General features: G+C 42.4%; 1 protein-coding gene and 1 long non-coding RNA gene across 4 annotated transcripts in view; both read right to left on the bottom strand.

The window, feature by feature from the left end:
• Nucleotides 1–2,088, bottom strand: part of LOC133269773 (gamma-aminobutyric acid receptor subunit rho-3-like) — a 29,613-nt gene extending 27,525 nt beyond the window's left edge. Inside the window, exons 1-2 of one of the 3 annotated variants that reach the window (XM_061454465.1) lie at nucleotides 1,860–2,088; nucleotides 745–874 (exon numbers count right to left, since the gene is read on the bottom strand). In XM_061454465.1, the coding sequence (XP_061310449.1) occupies nucleotides 745–872 (128 nt within the window). In that variant the 5' untranslated portion in view covers nucleotides 873–874; nucleotides 1,860–2,088. Of the gene's footprint in view, nucleotides 1–744; nucleotides 1,733–1,859 lie in introns of those variants that run through there. The other 2 variants (XM_061454467.1, XM_061454464.1) reach the window with 2 other exon arrangements.
• A 1,173-nt stretch (nucleotides 2,089–3,261) lies between these two features.
• Nucleotides 3,262–22,497, bottom strand: part of LOC133269792 (uncharacterized) — a 30,042-nt gene continuing 10,806 nt past the window's right edge. Inside the window, exons 2-4 of the long non-coding RNA XR_009743546.1 lie at nucleotides 10,441–11,080; nucleotides 4,993–5,056; nucleotides 3,262–4,856 (exon numbers count right to left, since the gene is read on the bottom strand). This is a non-coding gene — a long non-coding RNA (uncharacterized LOC133269792). The remainder of the gene's footprint in view (nucleotides 4,857–4,992; nucleotides 5,057–10,440; nucleotides 11,081–22,497) is intronic.

Consider the following 22,497-nt stretch of genomic DNA (forward strand, 5'->3'; position numbering starts at 1 on the left):
AATTTGCTTGGATTATCACTGCCAATCATTGGTGTGTTCACATACTATTAGCTTAATCTGGAAACACATCTGGAGACCTTACATGGCAGATGTGAAATTGTGTTTCTGGAAATACACACTAACACTTCGCACAGAAAGGTAAAAACCTTTGTATCATTATTAATTTTAAAGCAGCTACTTGACTGGAAAAACTAAGAACAGAGACAATCTTCAACATCTAAAAGCATAAGTATATTCCATAAAGGGAACACACTGTGTTATCACTACAAATAATTTACCTCATGTAGTGCTGTAAAAATGTCTTCTGTATCTTGATAGAGTAGCTACTTTGCTCCTTTGGTAATGGAAGTCACTTTGTAACATTGGCCTAGAACTTCAGAAGGCATTTTTGCTTCTTGCAATAGGAGTGAAAGGGCAAGTATCTTTGTCACATCATGATAGTAGTCTGGTATCACAACAGTAGCCTGGTATCACTCAAGTTAAATGACCTGTGTGTGGGTATGACTGTTTACATACCTGTATGTATATGAAGCCTTCATGAAATCCAACATGAAAATATATCTGGTTATGCAAAATTAATTAATAGTTCACTGTTTCCGTTTTGGGAACATGCTATCAATACCAAACATACTATAAATCCAGAAACTATCAAAACAGGACAGTGAACAGAAAAGGCGCATTGAAAGGTTGCTGACAGCATCAAGTTTATCAGATGAACATAGATGGAGAGAGTATATTGCTTACCTGTTATGCTTTCTTAAGAATGAGAACTGTTGCCAATGATGAAGATGGTGATGCTGACTTTGAGAACTGTGTAGGACTGCTGTTGGCCAGAGGCAGGTGAGGAGCAGAAGTTTCATAACCAGGACCATCTCTTCCAAAAGAGAAATGCAACTGATCAACCAGTCCACCTTGCTTTTTACTTCTAGTGCTTTTACTGTTTAAAAACAGCAAAAACAGCATAGTGGAAAAAGGATGCACATGAAGCAAGGCATTACTTAAAACAGAAGACAGAAGCATCCCAGTTCTGATGTCCTCGACAAGTTCTCCTCATATCTTGGCAAATCACAAATATTCCTTCAGCTCTATATCCCTGCAGATCTGCTGCCAAACCAGAAGCACTTTGCTTTCAGAAATACAGTAGGTAGAGCAATTTGTTTGGCCATGCTGTAGTCTGATCCATTGCTTCCACTCTTTCAGCATAGGCGCATATTTGAATTCTCCACCACCCACTCAGTAACCTCTTCAACATCGCCTGTGCAGGCAAAGTGATGTCAAACATTTAATCCCCCTTAAATCCCACACAAAGCCATATAAAAATCTGCTTTAATGACACAGGTCTCTAAATTAATCTTGCTTTCTCTGTATGTGTGTATCTGCTCCACATAATTTTCTGGACAAATCAAGCTCTTTCATTAACTGGCTACACTGTATCGTCTTCCTGATCATTAACATAATTTGTTTCTGATGATCTGCAGTAGCAAGCGTTTCGTCAGTAGATACAAAACTACTTTTGGACAGCACAATATCAAGGAACAAGTCCAAACTAAAAATGAAGTCTTGTTTCAATATTCCCCAGTAACATCTGGAAATTACATTTTTCTTTTTTTCTTTCACTAGTCTCTGCAGCTATTTGACTTACCCTAAATTTACAAGGTGTGTGCATATCTAAGATCCATCACTCCTAATTTTATCTTTATTTCATTTAGCCTGCCCTGCCTGTTCAGTAGCATATTGAATTGCAAAACATTTTATTCACAAAATGTTGCTAGAGCAATAAATTGAGCATGCATGCCTGCTTCTCTTACGAAGAGTGGTAAGACTTCTTGTGGACTTAAAACTGAGCAACACTGACATACCTCTGTAGCTGACACGGTCAAATTTTATTCCTTTCAAGCCATCAGCAAGTTCAGTAGTTACCAAAATTGAAAGAACATGTTTATTTTTATCTAGAAAATCAGAAATATGAGATTGAAAGTTAGAGAAACGGAAATATTCAACTCCTGTCTAACAGATGTAGAAGTAATTCAGGTCTCTCAGCAGTAGGCGTCATCCTAACTAGAACAGACAAACAGAGGAATGAAAATAAATCTAACACTGGGTCTGCTGAAACAGTTAACACCCAAGCATATTGAGATAATAATACTGTGAGGTGGGCATCTGCCCCTTAGAAGTCCCATGAAATTCCCAACTAACTTTATTTGGGCTAGGAATTAATTCACAGATGCAAATGTCTTCCAGGAGAGGGTTAGCAAAGGACAGCAAATTCCTACTGTGTTTGCTGTTTTGGTGTTGAACAGATTATTTGCCTCTGACTTAAAAAGGTAAAAAAAAAAAAAAAAAAAATCCCTTTCTAACCGTGCATAAAATTTTAACAGTGTTAGACTGAATTTGGTGCCTTAGATCAAAGGCTTTTAACCCTGTAACCCATCTCATTCTACACTGTTCATAGTTTAATCCTTTCCTGGTCAGCAGAAGTATGGAAGATCACTTGTTGCCTAACCCAGGGGTAGCTGTAGTGCTTCCAGCAGTTCTGGTGATTTCCAGGGTGGAGTTTCTGGAGAAGGTAAACGCAGGCTATAGTTAATAAGACATTTAACAGTTTCCATTAATTTGCATTATCATTTGGGTGGAAAAGAGAAAACAAACAATCGCTCTAATGAGAATTTATTCCAGATGGAGATAATGCTTGTTCCTGAGCCACTCTAGGCTCTATCTTTTCTTACACATAATCGTAGAATCACGCAAGAAAAGATCCAAGAGCCTTTGGATCCCTCCTCTTTTCCCCACCCAAGCACAAGGCCCAACAGTAGCAGCAACAGTAGCAAATCAGATAAAAAGCTAACTACACTGGAGGCTGCATGGTAAACGTGTTGCCACACTTGTGCATATTCAGCTGTCTGCGCATTCATCAGCATTAACTCATTTCCAACCATTTTCTTCAACTAAAAAGGAATAACAACATGTATTCTATGATTCTACGCATATATACTGTCTTCTCTGCTAATAGTAATCATCGACATTATTTTCAGGGACTTAAGGGAAAGCCACATTTTAGATGTTAATATTGTCCTTAGCTGAAACTTCTAGATATGACTCTCGCTAAGCAGGAGATACAAGATGGGGAAGGAGAAGGAGAGGATGTTCTGGGTGCTGAGGTTATCTACCAAGAGCTCTGAGGGGGACCTGAGGTTAGATCGTGTCATGCTAATGCATAAATATGTTGACTTTTGTGTGCTGACTTCAAGGAACTCAAAAAGCCTTCATTAAAAATAAGTAAGTAAAAATTGCTTTGTGTATTTGTTTCCCAGCTGGGAAAGGGAGTTCTTAGAACCCCTGCTCCAGGGGTATGCCAAATGCAAACAAGTTGGCTTTGCAGAATGACTGGCCTGCCCCAGACCAAGCTGCTTATGGATGTTCCTTCTCCAGAAGGCACATCAGCCATGAGGGGAGTCTTTAACATAAAAAGTTGTCATCCCTTTCAAGCCCTCAGCAAGTTCAGTAGTTACCAAAATAGATGTTGTTTTCATTCAGCTACCAGCACCCTGCTGTTTTATTATTCCTGGCTGTAGCAAGAACTTTACCACTAAGCTGTGGTGATGAAAAGACTACCCCATGGAGGATTTCCAAAACATGCTTGTTTCTTTCAGTGCCCCCCACTAAGATCAGTTTTAGTCCAAAAAAAACAAAAGGGCTGGATGCACTGACATATTCCACCACCTTCACACCACTGATGTCATAACAGTAAATACTACCTTGAGGGGCCTTGCCTAAGCACACTGAAAATCTAAGCACTATCCCTCTCTCCTTAGCTATGGCATATTTCCAGAAACTAACTGTCTCGCCCCCACACACAAAGTCTTCAGGAGGGACTCCTGCAGAGGGAAATAGTGAAGGCTTCCATTAATGGCTGTGTAATATCAGTGAGGGCAACTAGACGTTGCTTTTTCATACTAAAGCTGTTTTCATTTCCTCTGGGTAAGAGAGCATTACACAGGGCAGATTATATTATCATTTTAAATTACCATTAAGAAAACAGGTTAATCTCCTATGCATTTGTCAGTAATACTAAAAAAAATCTATCTTTGCAGAAGAGTAAAGACGAGACAATACACTTTGCCTGTATTGGTCCTTGTGCTTAAGCACAGACCACTGTCTACTTGCTATCATTAAAATGTTTCTTTAAAATTATCCCTTCTCTGTAGGCAACAAAAATTTGTAATGCCTATCTTTCCAGGACAAAACACAGTGCATGGAAACAGTGCATAAGAATAGTTTGCAAACAACAAAGGAAGCAAAAGAAATAAATATAAATACACCACCTAGCATCAAAAAATTAGAAGCCTTCTTTTAGTGAGCAAAATAAAACATAATTTCAGGTAATTACATTCTGGAACTCCAGATGCCTCTCTATCACAGATCACAAAGCAAAGCAATTGACACCACTTATAAAAATAAGAACAAAAAAATGTCAGGGATGAAGAGATGCTTCAGAGGCTGGAATTTTGCAGAAAATTTGAGCACATCTAAAGGCCACTTTAAACACATGGAGCTGAAATGCCACAGCACACTAGCACTTCAGCACTTAAGCACTGCTCCTCTTTTCACTGCGCGTAAATTAGCTGCAGTGAAAAGAGAGGCAATGTGGAACAGGGAGCATAGGTTTACCTGGCATGCACTTTTTATTCTCCTATTCAGAGAATGAAACACAAGGTAAAAAACATTCTTCTGAGTCTCCTAAGAGACACTCATTTGTGATAAACAACCAGCAAAACAGAAAGCAGATTAACCAGAGCAATGACTATGAGAGTGTGAATGCAATAGTGCAGCACACAAATAGGCAGCATTTTGCTTTTCTATAGTAACAGACCCAGTGCATAGCACATTTATATTGTGGCGACTTGCAAAAATTAGTCAGAATTAAGGACACTTTGTCCTGCTTACATTAACACAAATGATGAATCAAGTTCCCAGAATAAGGCATCCATTCACGTTTCCTAACCAGACTAAGTGAGAAGAAAGCAAAGACTAAGCATTATGATTCCAGTTTGCAGACCTTAGTGTGGCATTTCACAACATGGTTGATGCAGAGACTCAAATCTTCGTTTATTACCACCAAGCCCTTTTTATCCCCTTGTTCAGTACTCTCCCAACCTGCACATAACATACAACATTCAATCTCATTGGCCTCTGTAAAATTCTCCAGGTAAATAGTCTAATCACAAAGCTACAGATCCTCTCACAACCTGGTCTTCAATGCCCCAGCTTATCGCCCCAGGGCTTGTCAAGCACCAAGGCCTCAGAGCTCATTCCCAAATTGTTCACCTTCACTCCCCACATCTCCCCCTTCTTTGTTTTGTATATTCACTATCAACACCTGCTTAAGGGCTCGATTAATAAGAAACTGTATAAGCTAATAAAAACTAACAAAACAAACATTCTTAATACATTTTTTTTCACTTGTGCTCCTAGCCTGGTAAATAAACAGTTAAAGAACAGTTAACATTCTGCACTAACAATTGGTTTCAAACTATATAATTAAAATACAGATACATATCTGTTTTCACAGATTTTAAGAAATCAATTTCTTGTGGCTGTGTTGTTATACTCCCCAGCCATCCCACGTGTCCACAGGATTTGAGGTTGCCATTGCTTCCAAAAGCAGTCTGAAAGGACTTGCAGGTGTGGCAACCGACAGGTGTCTTGTCCTGTCGCACTGGCTACAGATGCTCTGTTTTGGCTGGGCGGAAAACCACAGTAGGGTCAGTCCTCTTGTGATGAAGAGACAGAAGACAAGGCAGGACAAACCCACCGTGCAGGGACACAACGAGCTCCTTTATCTGTGGAAACACAAGCATACCCTTGTCCCCAGGTTATTAAAGGGAATGGGCCTTCCCATTCATGAGTTTCAAGATTATGTACTTTAACATGGGCTTTCCCCTGTTCAAAATTCTTAGAACCCCCAAAATGTCACTGTATAGGAGATCCATCCTCTGTCCAGTGATTAAAAAAATTCAAAACCTAATAAACTTTTGCTATACGTTCTTGTGGGGTTAACCCTGAACTCCCCCTTTTTGTTTCTGCAACATAGTTTTAAGGGTGCTATGTGTACGTTGAATAATTGCTTGGTCTGTGGGAGAATGTGGAATACCCGTGACATGTTGAATTCCCCACTGTTGAAAAAATGCTTGTGTTTTGTGTGCTGTATAACCTGGGCCATCCTCTGTTTTTATGTTTTTTCAAACCCCCAGCGTATAATATTTATTGGAGTAGTCCATAATTTAAAAACATGGACTACAGCAGAGAGTTCTACTACCTGAGGAGATCCTGTGACAATGTGTATATCATTTTTCCAGGGTCCTTCAGCATCTTTCCAAATTATTGCTGCTCGGCCTGTCTTGCCAGACTCATCAGTGAATACTGTGAGGGCCTCAGTTATTGGCGTAATAGTTAATTGTCAAGCAGGCAAAAGAGGAACAGAATTTAGGGATTGCACAGTTTTGTGTCCTGGGAAATGAATACTAATTTGCCCTGTAAAATCTGCTAGAGCACACTGAAAAGCAAAAGACTGGTGAGTTAAAAAGGTTAGTTGTTTTGTATCAATAAGCCGATAGATAATATTAGGTTCAACACCATATAAATTCAATAACTGCTCTCTTCCTCTCTGAATGACCATAGCTATCATTTCAGTGGCTATTGTAACTGTTTTTCCAAAATTATGTGACAAAAATATCCATTCCAAAATAATCAGTGGATCTACATCTTGCGGAACCCACTGTGCTAAGAGCCCATAGGGTTGAAAAGATGAATAAAAAATGAAAAGGCTAATAGGGTGGTCCATTTTTTGCCTATGAGCAACTTGACTGGTTAATTTTACAACCACTTTATCAAGTGCGGTTTGCGCAGAGGGGGTGAATGTTCGAGGAGGTGTCAAACATGGATCCCCCTCCTATAATTTGAAGGGGGCATGGAGCTCTTCCGTAGATATTCCCAAGAGAGGACAGATCCAATTTATGGTTCCTAAGAGTTTTTGGAAATCATTTAGAGTCTTTATTCCTGTCCTCAGGGTGATATTCTTTGAATGTTTTGTTCAGATATTTTCCATCCTAAATATTTCCAGGGTGGAGCTTCTTGATTTTTTTCTTCTGCAATTTGGAATCCTGCTGTTGAGACTGCTTGAATCACTTGCCATTTCACTTTCTGGGCTGTTTGTTCCAATTCCACAGCAATTAAAATGTCATCCATATAATGATAGATTAAAACATTCTCAAAGCACTCTTGTATAGGGCTCAAAACTGCCACTACAAATTGTTGACATAGTGTAGGACTGTTTTTCATGCCTTGTGGCAACACTTTCCAATGATATCTTTTATGGGGGTCTGCAGCATTGATCGAAGGCACAGAAAAGGCAAATCACGGTGCATCTTGTGGAGCAAGACATATCATGAAAAAAGTATTTTAAATCGATGAGTATGAGAGTCCATGTTTGTGGGAACATTGTTGGTGAGGGGAGCCCAGGTTGCAAAGCTCCCATATCCTCAATGAGCTTATTTATCTTTCTTAGGTTGTGTAAAATCCTCCAAGCATTATTTTTCTTCTGAATTACAAAGACAGGTGTGTTCCATGGGCTGGTTGTGGGGACTATGTGACCAGCTTTCAGCTTTTCATCCACCAATTTGTTTAACTGCAGCAGTTTTTCTTTTGGGAGGGGCCACTGATCTACCCACACAGGCTCATCTGATTTTCAGGTTAAAGGTGTGACCTGCTGCAAAACAGTTGCCCCTGGGAAAAGTCCATACTTAAATGTACTCCCCATTGGCTTAAACAGTCTCTTCCCCATAGGGTAGGAGATCCAGACAACACAAAAGGCCTAATCGAGGCAGATCTCCCTTCTGGTCCAAAAATAACAAGCTCTCTGCCCTGCTTTGGAGAGGTTCGACCACCAGTTCCTGCTAATGAGGTATGAGCATCCACAATGGCCAATGATAGGGCCATTGTGATGCAGAAATGACTGTAACATCTGCTCCACTATCAACAATTCCTTGCAAAGTAATGTTTGTCCTCTTTAAAGTACAGGACAACTGGGGTCAGTCCGAAGTTAATTGTTGAGTCCAATAAATTTCAGGTATCCTGAAGAGTTAAAACATCCTGAGCCCTGCACAGTGTGGACAGCATCCAGTCACTGGGGTGAAAAATGTATTAATTGTGAGATTTGGCTTCCTTCTGGTATGGTGGCATTGGAGTCCACGTCATTATTTTAATTTCTCCTTCAAAGTCAGCATCTATGACCCCTGGCAGCACAAAAGGACCCCTTATCACTGTAGAGGGTCATAATGCTACCTCTCCATGTCCGAATGGGCCATATGTGCCTGTTGGAATAAGCACAACTAATGTGTCTTGAATTATTGTCTCTCCCGAGGTGGGCAGGTCCACTCCAGCACCGCCGCTTGTGCTGGCACGCACACTGTGGCAGCTCCCAGAGGGGGCAATTTGGAGGGGTGATTTGTTGTCATGGCGCAGCCCCTTGCTGTGTTCTGCTTGGGGTTTCCCAGTAAAGTTAAAGGTTGGCCATCCCAGTCAAATTTCGATTGGCATTGACTTACATAATAACGCCCTTTATGACAGAGCGAGCAAATTCCAGGTGCTCTCCTTTTACTATTTGCTTTTATTTTTGGACAAATGGCCATACTGACTGCATGAATAGCACTGCTGTGACTTAGCCAACAATGCCACATATGCTTCATCAATCAGACACAGATTGTGCTGTCTAGACCCGACATTCATACAAGCACTTAACATACCATCTATGCTCAGATCTCGTAATGGCCGCAACACTTTCTGACAGTCAGGGTTAGCATTCTCAATAGCAAGTTGCTTGAAAATATATTTCTCATTATCAATCTGTTTCTCCAGAGCCTCATTATGTTGGTCTAAAAACTTCATAAACAGCTCGTTTGCCTCTTGTTTGATTCAGACAAAAGGCTGTCTCTGTTTACCAGCGTCGGAGAGAGTTTTCAAAGCCCGCAGTGACAATTGTTTAACTTGCTGCAAGCCCGCCTGGCAAATCCTAGCTTGCGCAGCATTGGTGCCAAAATCAGCCTGACCCAGTAATGCATAGGCAGTAACCGCTCACAGTGGGTCACATGCCCTCAATGCTAAGTTTTCAGCAGCCTGGGTGCCTGCAAGCTGCCTCATTTTCGATTCCCACATAGTACATTCCATGTCCATCATTATCAAATGAAACAATGTTATGAAAACATTTGGGATAAATGCATGAGTATCAGAGACAGAGTGTATCAAATGAGTTGTACACGTGGCCCTGAGTCCATGGTCCATCACCTTTCGCCTGATATCTTTGAGAAAAGCGCAGGAGAGACCTTCCCACTGCGGGTCTTGATCCGGCAGACAGACCACCGGGAAAGCACACAATACATCTGCATCCCTTGCCCGTCTCCCTACTCTCTTTACAGCTGCCTGTACACCATGAGGGTTTGAGGGACATAAATCAGGCTCTTTTTCTGGATCCATAGGTCCTGGGTCAAAAGGACCATCCAGGTCAGCATCAGAATTATCAGACATCAGAACCACAGGAGCAACAACAGCAGACTGATTTTCTGATCTCAAAGCAGAGTTCAGCAAAGAGGGCGGTGGTATGGGAGCAGAGGGTGCCGCTTCTGCTCCCTGTGCTTGGGAGGCGACATGATCTTTTAAAGTTTCATTTGCCAAGAGCTCAATAAAGCGGTGGCAACTTTATCGTTTTTTGTAGCACAGTCACATAAATTAACACCAATTTTGTCCCAAATCTGTGGGGTATAAATATTAGTGAAATTAATAGATGGATTGAGTTTTGATGCCCGGAGAAGGATATGTTTCAATTCTTCCTTGTCAACTTTTTTCCCATACTGCTTAAGAATCATAGCAAAAACTTCTAGAACATTTCCCTGCTCTTTTGTTAAAGCAGACCCCATAATTCTCAGCCGCTTATCACTGTCCTGTGAAAGCAATCTGTACAGTTTGAATTTGCTTCCTTTCAGTGTACACCTTTGCTTACTTTCAGCAAGCAGTTCTTCTGAGCCATGCCACCGGATCGACAACTAGCCGCATTTCATGCCCCACGTTGGGTGCCATTTGTGGCATTTCATAACATGGACTCAAGTTGATGCAGAGACTCAAATCTTCGTTTATTACCACCAAGCCCTTTTTATGCCCCTGTTCAGTACTCTCCCAACCTGCACATACATACAACATTCAATCTCATTGGCCCCTGTAAAACTCTCCAGGTAAACAGTCCAATCATAATGCTAGGGACTCTCTCACAACCCCCACATCACTGGCCTTCAATGCCCCAGTTTATCGCCCCAGGGCTTGTCAAAGCACCAAGGCCTCAGAGCTCATTCTCAAACTGTTCTTCATGGAAATCATCGCCTTCACTCCCCACACCTGAGAACAGATGAAATGTTTTACTTAACACCTGCAGTGGGACCCAGTTCCTTATGAAGTCTCTTAGTTGCAGCAGCAAGTGAACATTTATCACTGTCCCAAATAATCTGAGGTAACAAACTGGGCAGTAAGGACTGCAAAGTAAAAGAGAAGAGAATCCAAAAGCCAGCAAAAAAAAACCAGCTCATTTCAAAATCTGTGCAAGAATTTTTGCATAGTGCTTACTGAGATGGAGACTCACCCTGGGGTTTTAAAACCACCTTGAACAGAACTATCAGACTACTGCTGAAATACTGTTCTGCCCTTCTTCATCCCTGTAGTGCACCAGTACTTGCTAACCTTGCTTCACCATTAACAACTCTTCAGCCCGTTGTTAAAGGAATAGGCAGCAGTGGGGGAGGAAGGGCCTGCCCTCTCTGTGGTGACACAGCTAGACTGGCCTAAGCCAGCTTTGAAGATGCACCCTTAACTTCTGCTAGGCAGTATGAAAAATAGCAGTAATATTGAAGTAAGCATATAATATTTTCCAGTGAGCGTTTAGTTCTACTGTAAAAAGAAAATCCTTATTATTTTCCTTTTCCCTTTCATGGGACATAACATTTTTGCGATCTCAATACAGATTTCATGTGAAATTATGGTTCTGAGCTTACTGTTTCTTATTTTTTTTAACATCCTACTGTCTATGGAATTATCATGTCATCAAAGGGAGCATTCCTGACCCCAAACAAAGCCTACTGTGAAGGAAAACAAACATCTGTAGATTCGGAGTCACTGCCTACAGTCTGCATATACTTATCACCTGGTTCCAGAGTGAGCCTGAGTTTGGTCTTGGTTCGGAAGCTCTGTGAAGTCTGGCTCAGCTTACAACTGCTTTAGCATGTTGAACACACAGTCTTGAGAATGTTTTCCTAAGAAGTCCTCTGGTCTGACAGCTCCTCTAACCACAGACCTGAAGCTGTTCCACTCTCCCATTCCCATTAGTAGTAAAGTTAAGTCTTAAAATTGTAGTCTCAATTCTAAAGCACAATCGGGAAATAACATGAATTCAGAAGCCTCTAGGAGAAATACAAAATATTTGGCTTCCAGTTGGCTTCATTACCAAGTGGTCAACATAGCTTAAAATCAGTATTCTGCAAATGAAACGCAACCAAGTCAGCAAGACATGCTGATGAGAGATCAAAATTCTAGAATTCAAATGTAACATTAGTGGTCTCCCTTTTCTTCTCATTAGAGAAGAATAATTTGCTACATTTCATTACGATAAAGTGCAGTTCATTAAAAAGTGATGGACAGCTAAGCAATTGCCTGAACATAGTTGTTGTGCATCTTGAGGGTGAGCTCTGGCAAAAAAAACAGAAGCAAACAAGCAGCCACATTCATCCTAGGTTTACACTTCTCATAAACTCAGTAGCAGTAAACTTTGCCTTCCCACCACCTCATGCTGGCCATTGCAGGCACAGGAGGGATAAAGCCACCCTACTCCTGCATTCATGTCCATCTCTTCACAGGAGGAATTTCAAGATACTTCTTTTTTATGTCTTCTTTAAAAATCTTCTAGCATCTTTCACAAGGGAGGGAAGATCATAGGGATAATCCATAAGCCTGAGCAATTCACTGAAAACAAGGTTTTGTAACATCATGGCATACCCACAAGAAGTAAGTTAGTTTGCCATACGGTATGGCTTGAACACTGTGATTCAATCTGAAAAGCAATATACTCTGCATTAGGTGGGTTTTTTCTTTCTTCCTTGGCAGTTGGCAAATACCACTGTCCCTCAGCAGCACTAACCAGTCAGATCCTAACTGCTACCTGAATTTCTTTTGGCTCATTTCCCTCCACAGACTGAAATAAAAACCAATTCAGCAACTGTGTTTACTGTTTTCTTGCTGCCACATAGATGTTTATAAAGAATTTTCTACAAAGGGGATATCAAAATGTGTCCAGTCTTGTTGTCCAGGAATCAACAATATCTCTGATGGGAACTAATTTATGAAATGTGTTGCATCTCTAGAAAACTTGTTTCCTGTCACAAATGAGCATAAGGAGAAAAAAAAAATAATTGCTGAATAGGGGAAAAAATGTGCCTTTCAGCTTTGGTGTTGCAGAATGGCTCTAAGAGCAAGGCCATGGATCCTTAGAGGCCTTGTGCGAGCAAAGCAAGGCGTAGGCCTCACAGATAACCAGAAACTGGATGTGGGAGGAGAATGTGAAGGAAGCTGTGTAGAACTAACCAATACTGTTGTGACTAGCAGGCGTGGCTAAACACCACGCGGATATAAGCGAAGTGCACCACAAATAAAGTAAAAGTTTGCTTATCACCCATATTGGGTTGGCGTGTCTTGCTTCTCCTCGCCGCTTACAAATGGTGCCCGAACAGGGACATGGAATACAGGGCCCCGGTTAACGGGGACCCGGAATACAGGGCACCGGTTAATGGGGACCTGGTATACAGGGCCCTGAGTATCAGGGACCCAGAACGGCAAGTGAGCGGCGCCGGTGGCGGCGGCCGGGGAGCGCAGGCAATGCTACTGCGGTGGCGTGACGGACCCGGGTGCTTGGACTGACGGAAAGGAGTCCGCCGCTGGGGTGAACCAGACACTGCTGCATCGGGAGGCCGATCCGGAGACCGAGGTTACAGAACGATCCAGAAGAGGACGATCCGGAAAAGGCCGGCCATGAAAATGGACTGAGAGGTAGCCCCTGATTTATTACAGTGCTTTTTATAAAAGCGGGGAATTGAGCCTGAGACTCTAAAGCAGCTAGCAGGTCTAGTGGCTGTAGGGAAGGCTAAGGGATTTTTGTAGATCCTAATACAGTTTTTGAGGAGAGTGTGTGGCGAAAGTTTGGTGATGAACTATTTGACTCAATGCTTAATGATGATAAAATGGCAAAGAAACTCTGTAAACCACAGAGAGAAGTAATAAACTGTACAAAAAGATACAAGGCAGAAAAGAAAACTGCCGCTGTAGCAACGGAGAAACTAGGAACAGACGTCCCGGTCGGTTGAAGCTGGGAGAAGATTACAACTCATTTCCCCCAACTCGCGGGAGCATAGGGTTCCCCCCCCCCCCCTTCCTTTTCTCCCCCTCCTTCATCAGAAGGTGCCGCAGAGGAGGTGTAACCCCCTGTTCCCCCACCACCCCAGTTCCGAAAGTAGGGACCTTGAAAAGGACAGAGAAAGTATATTAGAAGGGATATGCATGATGAATGTTGAGGAAGCTGAAAGGAAGAGGGTGGTGCCTTGGTGCCGGATCGATTGGGGCGCCATTTTGAAGCACGCAGTAGAAAACAGAGATTATGCGCTAGCGGGAGATTTAAAGGAACTGCGAGCCTTTCCAACCCATTATGCCCTAGAGTGGAAATTTTTAACTCAGTTACGGAGGAGCCAGGTCTGCAGATGGCCACATACTGAACGAGAGACATCTGACAAGAAAGACATAGCTGCGAGCAATGGAGACCCTGAGTTCAGCCCAGGATCAGACCCCGAATCCCCTGAATCCAAGCCAGATTTACATCCTCTGCTTCCAGACTCTGACTCTTTGTCTCCCAGGTTGGTCTGCTCAGACTCACTGCCCCTGGAGACGCTCAGCTGCAACAATGGTTAATCAAAGATGCGATCATTACTGGTGAATTTTCTGCAATGGGCATCTCTGCATATCCTGTGTTTACTACACAGCAGGGGGCTAAAGAGTGGGAAGCTCTTGATCTCAAAATAGTTAAGGAGGCCTGACAAGCAGTGACCACGTATGGGTTAAAATCCTTTTATACTCAAGCTGTATATGTTATGATTTTTCTTGCAATTGACAGGGGGAGCCCATACAGATTCTCTGTGATGCTCATGTACTAGAAGTTGGTAAAAATAAGTACGTCCAGGTTTCTATCAACCTTTGGAGACCTTTGTAGATACTGCTGGCCACTTCTTCCAGCACAGGCTGGCCACCTGTGTCGGAATGAGTGTGCATTTTGGTCAGTATAAAAGCCCAAGCCTCAGATGATGTGGGGGAGGCAGAGCTTCTGCGGGGACGCCCGCTAAGGTTGAGCCTGCCACCTCGCACTGCAGTGATGCTTCTCGGAGCTGGTTTGCTATTAGTCTCCACAGGGTCCTTGTGCCACGTTCTGTATGTGGAACTGTAGTGGGAGTAATGATTGTCTGGATTTTGTGCTTCAAATATTGTAATTGTGTGGCGTGTACTTGTGGGATCCCATATGTGTGCGTGTGTGTGTGCTGAGGGCAGACGGTGTTCTGTGTATTTTTCTTGTTGGGTTCACGTAAAAGCTTTCAATCGGTAGCTGTTTAACATTTCAGGCATGAAAGGGTTAATGTAAAGGTGCGGTTGCCGGCGGGTATTTATGGTTGCTGCTGAAGCAGGCAGGCAGCTGTAGCTGCTGCCCAGCAGGCCGGCTTCTGCAGGGATTAAAAAAAAAAAAAAAGGGGGGGGGGGGAGAGAGAGGGAGAGTAATGATGCTGCATTTAACCTGTCTAACCTGTCTACTTCTCAAGAACTGATAACCTGGGGGAGGGGGTATATTTGTGTCCTCCTGCCTACAGGTCCATGGCGACTGCCTGCAAAGTTTGTGAAGCCTTGCCATGAGCTGGACAGACGAATGGAAAAACCTGATGCCTCAGCTACAGGAGCTGACTGTGAATACCCCAAGCAGAATGAGATAGAGGAAGAGAAAGAACGAATAACTGCAAAACATCACTTGGAGGTAACTGAAAAGTAACACCCTGAATATGTGTGCTTGTAAAGTAGCTATTATATTGTATATGAAACCACCTGTATTTACTAGCTAGTTGCTAATAAGAAACTACACCTTGTATTGTATAGATTTGTCACTTGTAAAAGAGATGTCAGAGTATGGAAATTTGCAGTAGCTGCTAGAAAAATGCTAAGGCAAAAGCTAGAAAGATTTTAATACAATGGTAGTGTTATAAAGCAGGTAATGGAACAAATTAAGTGGGTGGGAGAATTCCACTGGTAAGAAATTTCTTTGGCTAGTCCCTCACTACCATCAGCATCTTCAACATGCTGCTGCACCCTGTAATAGTTACTCTGCTAATGTAAATGCGTGTGTGCCTTGCTGTAGTAGCGACTTGTTACTGGATAAAACAGAAGGGGGGAGATGTGGAGACAGTGCTCTCACGGGAGAATGCACAATTGGTACATAAACTTTGAATAATCCTGAAAGATACAGCAAGGCCATGAGAGGCCTGAAGAAGCTTAAGCAAGCAAGATAAGAGGCTGGAATTCACCAAGTTAATGAGAACTGTGGACTGTCGGCAAGCTTTCAAGGTTGAGTTCTCACACCTGTGTTTAACCAATTATATGCTAGTCACTAAGGGTCTTCAAGGCATGTATCCCATCATATGCCAAATCACTGTAAGTGCTTCAGCCAGGGCCTTGGCTCAACTAAACAGACTGAGTTGCTGAGCAAACAAATACTACATCGAAGGCAATTTCTGATTTGTTGTTTAATGTTGACTCTGTAAGACATGAAACACTGCAGAACCTTTTGTTATTGGACCAGGGACATGGATGTGAAGAGTTTGATGGAATGTGTTGTATGAATCTTTCTGGTTATTCTAATTCGATACATGCACAGCTGAAAACCCTGGCTCAGCTTACCCAGCAATTGCAAGTGAGCAATGACCTAGGGATAACTAAATGGTTGTCCTCATGGGGCATTACAGGTTGGCTTAAAACACTGCTATTTGAAGGACTGTGCTTATGTATCATTGCTATTTTAATCACTGTAGTTGTTAGACTTGCTTATAGTTGTGTGATGAAACAAGTGAACAGAATAACCCACAATGTTTTGCTCGCACAAAAGAAAAAGGGGGGAATTGTTGCAGAATGGCTCTAAGAGCAAGGCCATGGATCCTTAGAGGCCTTGTCCGAACAAAGCAAGGTGTAGGCCTCACAGGTAACCGGAAACCAGATGTGGGAGGAGAATGTGAAGGAAGCTGTGTAGAACTAACCAATACTGTTGTGACTAGTAGGCGTGGCTAAACACCACGCGGATATAAGCAAAGTGTGCCACAAATAAAGTAGAAGTTTGCTTATCACCCATATTGGGTTGGCGTGTCTTGCTTCTCCTCGCCGCTTACACTTTGGCACTACAAACTTTTTCCATCTTACAGTCAAAACAGAGACAGATTTATTGATTAAAGTCCGATTGCTATTGGTCATAAAACAGCTTTAGAAGCCATCAGGCACAATTCAGTATGGCTGTTTTCCAGGCTTCTCTTTCCCATTGATAACATTCAGGGAAACATATGTTAACATCACAGAATAGGTACTTATTTCAAACTGGGAAACTACCTACCTTATGTATTCTCAAGTAAATATGTATTTAAGTTTATATACTTAAGACTTAGTAGAGGGTAACCATAATTGGGTTTTTTAAGGTTTCACAACCTCTGTTTTCCTAATGGCTGCCCAAAGAATGTTTCTAAATCAATAAACATTTGGTTAATACACATTTCCTGTCAATGAATTAAAAAAACACTACTTTTATCTAATATTTGGATAGCTTATTCTGCCTGCTGAAAACTTCCATGTGCTAGCAAATAATTTCCCCAGTCACCAGACCCTCAAGCCAGGCTGTCCCACAAGGTCACAAGAATGGCGATACTGCTTATTGCAATTTTCAGTCCACCCCGCCTGTGAAATGAGCTCACTCCTCTAACGGAGATAACAGGGTTTTATTGAGGGACAAAGTCAATAAAGCAAAAGCAACAGCGCTGGGTGCATTACCATAGCCAGAGGCACACTGATTAGCATTTGTTACAGGTTTATATACTTTCAGTACTGCATTAGCCATATACATATTCATAATTCCCATGTATAGGCGGGAATATCATAACTAGCTCCGGGAACTTATTATCATAAGTCTCCTCCCCTTGGCGTCTGCTCACTGCTCTCCGGTGATCGTGGGCAGGGGTCTTGAGGATGAAGTAAGCAGTTTTCCTCATGCAGGCAGGGGTCTTCAAGATGAAGTAAGCAGTCTTCCTCACGGCGTGCTTTTCACCTTTGGCACAGTTGGATGCCCCAGTAATCACAAAACTAGCTAAAACCAGCCATGTCTGTAATTTTTCTGATAGCTGGCAAATATTTAGAATAGTGTGACCTTCATACAAAATTCATTGCAAGAAAAACAGGACAAGCAGACAAGAAGTATCCAAAGCTAGCAGATGTTCCAGAGGCACTGTCTCCAAACTAACTGATAAATAGAAGGATGGTGTGAAATAATTCACTCATGTTTAGTGGGGCCACTAAATCCTGTTATCTCACCACAGACTTACAACAAAAAAACATTGTTCTTTATCTTTGACCTAAGTTAAGCTAAGAGTACTTTAACAATATGTTTTCCAGGCACTAGCTTTCCTCATATCAAGTGTGTGTCGTCCCTGTTCCCCCCCCCCTCCTCCTTCTCTTTTACCTTTACAAATTCTTTTGCGGTGTGACTCCATTTTGCTCAAGAGTTCTGGCCATTTTCAACTTGTTGTCTAATCTTGTGTCCTTAGCAATCTTTGTTTCTGTTATTGTGAACTCATACAGTTATGTCCACATAGCAACATCTATGACATGCGAAACCCAGTACATTTATGTGTGTATCACACAGCCTGTCCAAGTGTCCTACGGCATCCATTGAAAAACACATTTGTACAGGTATTCCACAGGTCTGTTGCCCTGCTGTGACTGACAGGTGAAGGCCAATAGAAATACATGCATTAAAGCAAATGCGGTTCAAGACCTTGCCCAAGCGGTAGCTCTCCTGTTCATTATTTCCCTATTAATGTAGAGATAATGCTGTACAAATGCTTGGCCTGTGAGCTACAGTACAGGTATCCTGACTATGCTATGTTCCACTTGTAAAAGATACTTAAAGTTTAGCTGAGATCACAAACAAAATGGAGCACCTCCACTGCAAGATCACCCCTGCTGTGATGCTTTCAATGTAGAAATGTTGATTGAGTAATTGCCTCTAAGTGCAGGAAAAGCTATGGAGAACACTGGAATGTGTTTCCCCAAAAGCATCAAGTGCCTGCCTTTTCACAAAAGGAGAGACAAACCAGATGCCCACAGAAAGAAAGCATCAGCTTTTCAAAGCCAGGACACACACAAAAATACACCTCTTCATAACTGTAAGGATGTTCCAAGATCAGTGGAAGTTTCTAAAGGCTATCAGCACAGATGGATTATTCACACGTAATATTATGACAGATACTGATTCGGAGAAAACTCCAGGAACAAACTTGCCAACAAAGTTTCAAGCTGACAAGCAGGTATTCTTGTGGTGCCGGGAGACACAGGGGATAGCTTCTCCTAACATGTATCACCGTATTGCTACACAGGCCATCCTTATATAGTCACTGGGCATACATACATACTCGTGAGGCTATACATGAATTACATCATTTTCCAGAAAGTTTCCTGCATGCATACAAAAATGTGATGGTGGTCTCTGAGGGTCATTTACTTCTCCCAACAATCTTCATAACTTCCGGCAGTCTTTGAAGCACCAGCTTAATTAACATTACAGACATAGCAATCATCCTGTCTTCTACTTATCAGTTGGTTTAACTGTGCCCATCCTGGACATCTGCTAGTCCCCAGTACTCCCCGGTAGATGTTTACACCAGCTCTATTTATCAATTAGTTTAACTGTGCCCACCCTGGACATCTGCTAGTCCCAGATACTCCCCATCCCCAGGTCCTGTTTCTCTATTCTGCTTTTCTTTCACTTTTTGTACTAAGGTCCTAAGGACCTAAACCTATGTCAACTACCTTCAAGCACCATCATTATTTTCCATTACAAAGCCACCAAATTTAACATTACTTAGAACTGATTACATTTTGTGCTTTTGTGCCTCATCTCAATACACACAAGGATTGACATCAGGATGCACAGTCACTCACAAACACATATGATACACTGATAAACTCCACAACTCGTTAAAGTTGTAAAGTAGGTATGCTTTATTCAGCGCATAGGGGATCGTTCCTCCAAAGGTATGTGCGTTTTTCCTCTGTTACTCAGTTTGTTTATATTACATATAATGGTTATATAAACATGAGAATGCTTCACGCTTAATACATATGCAAAACCTATTTCCGTCTAGTATTATAATTAGTTTTCTGGCATTCATCCCATTGATGCGCTTGCACAATGCCTCCTGGTGGTGGTTGTTAGGGGGTCGTGAGGATGAAGGCCTGTAGTTTCTATCACCGTGAGGAACCTCTTGCTTTCATGCAGACTCAATAGGGTTTCGCTTCCTATCCAAATCTCTGGTTTGGTACAAGCTGGTTTTACGTACCTGAAAGCAGGAACTTGTCAAGCTTGTAAATTTTATTACTCTGGTTATTTCTTTTTGTTTCCTTTCTTTCTATGGTTACTATTTAAACAAGGATGTCTTTTAAGTGTACATTACAAGTTATGAATCTTATCTATTACAATTTTGCCTAGTAGCTGTAACTCCTATAATTCTGCTTCGCAATTTTAGCAACTTTAACTCCTACGGTTCTGCTCTGCCAAGCACGACTGCTTAAGCAAGCAACGTGATAAACGTTAAGCAGGCACAATGTTAACCCTTTATTCACAGATATCACATAAAATGTGGAAAAACTATCAGGATAGACACAGACACACAGGAAATGACAGAGAGAGGCAGACAAAATGAAGCACGCAGAGAAATCTGCAGCGACAGGCAGTTTCTTCTTCCAGTTGTGTCTCCTCACCACTGGGTACTGATGAGGGACTCAAAGATGAACTTGCAACTCGCCGTTTCTTCCTCTTCTGTTTTTGAGAGATAAAAACTATGGTTGGTCACTGCCTTGCAAATACTTACCCCATTCTGGAAAAAAAAAAAAAGCCTGGGTATCTTTTTTAAAGAGGCCAAAAAACGACCAGAGAACCCGGCACCCAACCGTGACCGTGACACAGGAGCGCGACAACCTCCTCGCCTGGGGTTAACGCGGTACGAGATGGCGGTTATGGAGTAACGGTCGCACCCAGCAAACCGCCACAAGATGGCAGCGCCAGCCGCGCCCCTCCCTCCGCGCGCAGAGCCTGCAGAGGCTCTGGACACCTACAGGTGCAGGTGTCCGGAGACTCTGGAGACGCGCACACACGCCGGCAACGAGCTAGTGGGAGGGGGCCAAAGCCCCGCATGCCGCGCAGACTTCCTTCCGCGTCCGCGGCTGCAATGGGGAGGGTTGTGAGGGGCGAGAAGGTCTCAGGAGCGGGAAAGGGGGGAAAATGGCCTCTACTGTTGATGGGCGGAGAAGAGGGGAGAGCTTGCTGGGGGGGGAAACGCAGTTCTTCAGCAGGCTCAGGGAGAGGGTGCTTGTTCGCAGGACGGTGTGAGACAAAAGCCGTATGAGCGCTGGCAAGCGGGCTGAGCTGGGAATTTTCAGGAAGCTGGTAAAAAGAGAAGGGGATAGCAGCAGGAGGGGAGAAACCCAAAAGTTATTTTGAGCCTTGTAAGATGTCCTAGTTTGGTCAAGAAAAGTCCACTTTCAACAGTCTGGTTTTCTTCAGCAGATTTTTGCTGTAAGCTGTCCAGAGCAACTTTCCTGACATTACTTGCAGTGACTGATTTCCAACCCCTTAGCATAAGAAAAAATAGGTTCTGGTGACTGTAATTCAATCTTACTTCATTCAGTAGTCCTTGGTATATTATGTGATACAAGACACCATTAGAAGACCATTGAAATAAAGGTAGCTTCATAAAGTATGGACTTTAGTCAGATTGTTCAGAAATAACAGAAAAAAGTGAATACGTTCATTAGTGAGAAGGAAGCACACCTCTTCACAAGTAATTTCGTATTGGTAATAGCCTAATTACCTTATGTAGATTAAGAATATTTTAGTTAGTGATAATACACAGGAGGAATATGCTGAGAAATAGTGCTCCTGGCTACAGAGGCACAGCCTAGAACATCAGCATACATAACAACCTGCAGCAGAGAGCTCCACAGCCTCCTTACCCAGCCCTGGGTTAAGTATCATCTTGTACTGTCTTGAACTTGCCACTGGCACCACCTTTTACTGTCATTCTTTGTGTGTTCTTTTGTTCATTATTTACTTGTGATTGCTTGTGTTGGAGATCTTAATTAAAATATTTTAATCTATTGACTGTGAGAGGTCCCAGTTTCTCTGCTTTCTTGCAATTCACATTGTATGTGCAGGGACACAGGCCCCAGACCAAACTCTGGTTCGTGCCATCAGACTGAAACACATCCCCTGTTGTATAATGTGACCCAGATGGAGCGTCCTACTACTGTATGGGCCCTGCCAGATTATGTAAAGGTGAAGCACCATCTGCACTTACATCTGTGACCTGATGCAGGTAGCATCACTCTGTAACATAAGAAGGGGAAGAGGCTCTTTACAGCCCATGTCTTTTTTTTCACTTTGGTCACCTTAGTACAAGGTGTTCCTAGAGACTCAGCAACGGCCTTCGTCTGTCATCAGTATTAGCAGGAATTTCAGGATATATATGATGGAAATAACGACTGCAGATTTGCTGGTGTGGAAATAATCTGGGGGCCAATTTGGAGGCATTTTGCCCCCAAATGTCAGAAGTTTTAAAGTGTAAAATTTCAGGATGACTTGAAGATAAGTAATTTTAAGTAGCAGATACGAAATACCAGTGTGCTTGCCTTCCACTTGGTTAGTCTGGAATGGTGACATTTAAAAGCTTTTCCAATACGAACAGTAAACAAAGTTTTGTTTTACAGGGAGTGTAGGTCTGCCAAGTCTTAATTACAGCCTGTTGTAGATCCAGTGTTCAGGAAAATGCCATAGAAAGGAAGGTGATGAATTTGCTAGGTATGAGAGGGTCAGTCCCTAGTATCTGGACTTGGAGAATAGAAAGAAAATCTTTTATGCTTGGGAAATGCAGAGATACTCTGTCACCAGAGCTGGAAGGAGTATGGTTAATACTGTCTGGCTGGGGGAAAGTCTGTGTAAACTCTGGCTGAGACATTTCCAGAAGTATGAGCTAACTGAGACATGACCTTGAGTCCAAGTCAAAAATTAGGTTAAAT

This window comes from Pezoporus flaviventris, unplaced genomic scaffold (assembly GCF_033815535.1).
Source record: "Pezoporus flaviventris isolate CSIRO_AGI_PZ_B2104156 unplaced genomic scaffold, CSIRO_AGI_Pfla_v1 ptg000015l, whole genome shotgun sequence".
NCBI classification, from domain to species: domain Eukaryota; kingdom Metazoa; phylum Chordata; class Aves; order Psittaciformes; family Psittacidae; genus Pezoporus; species Pezoporus flaviventris.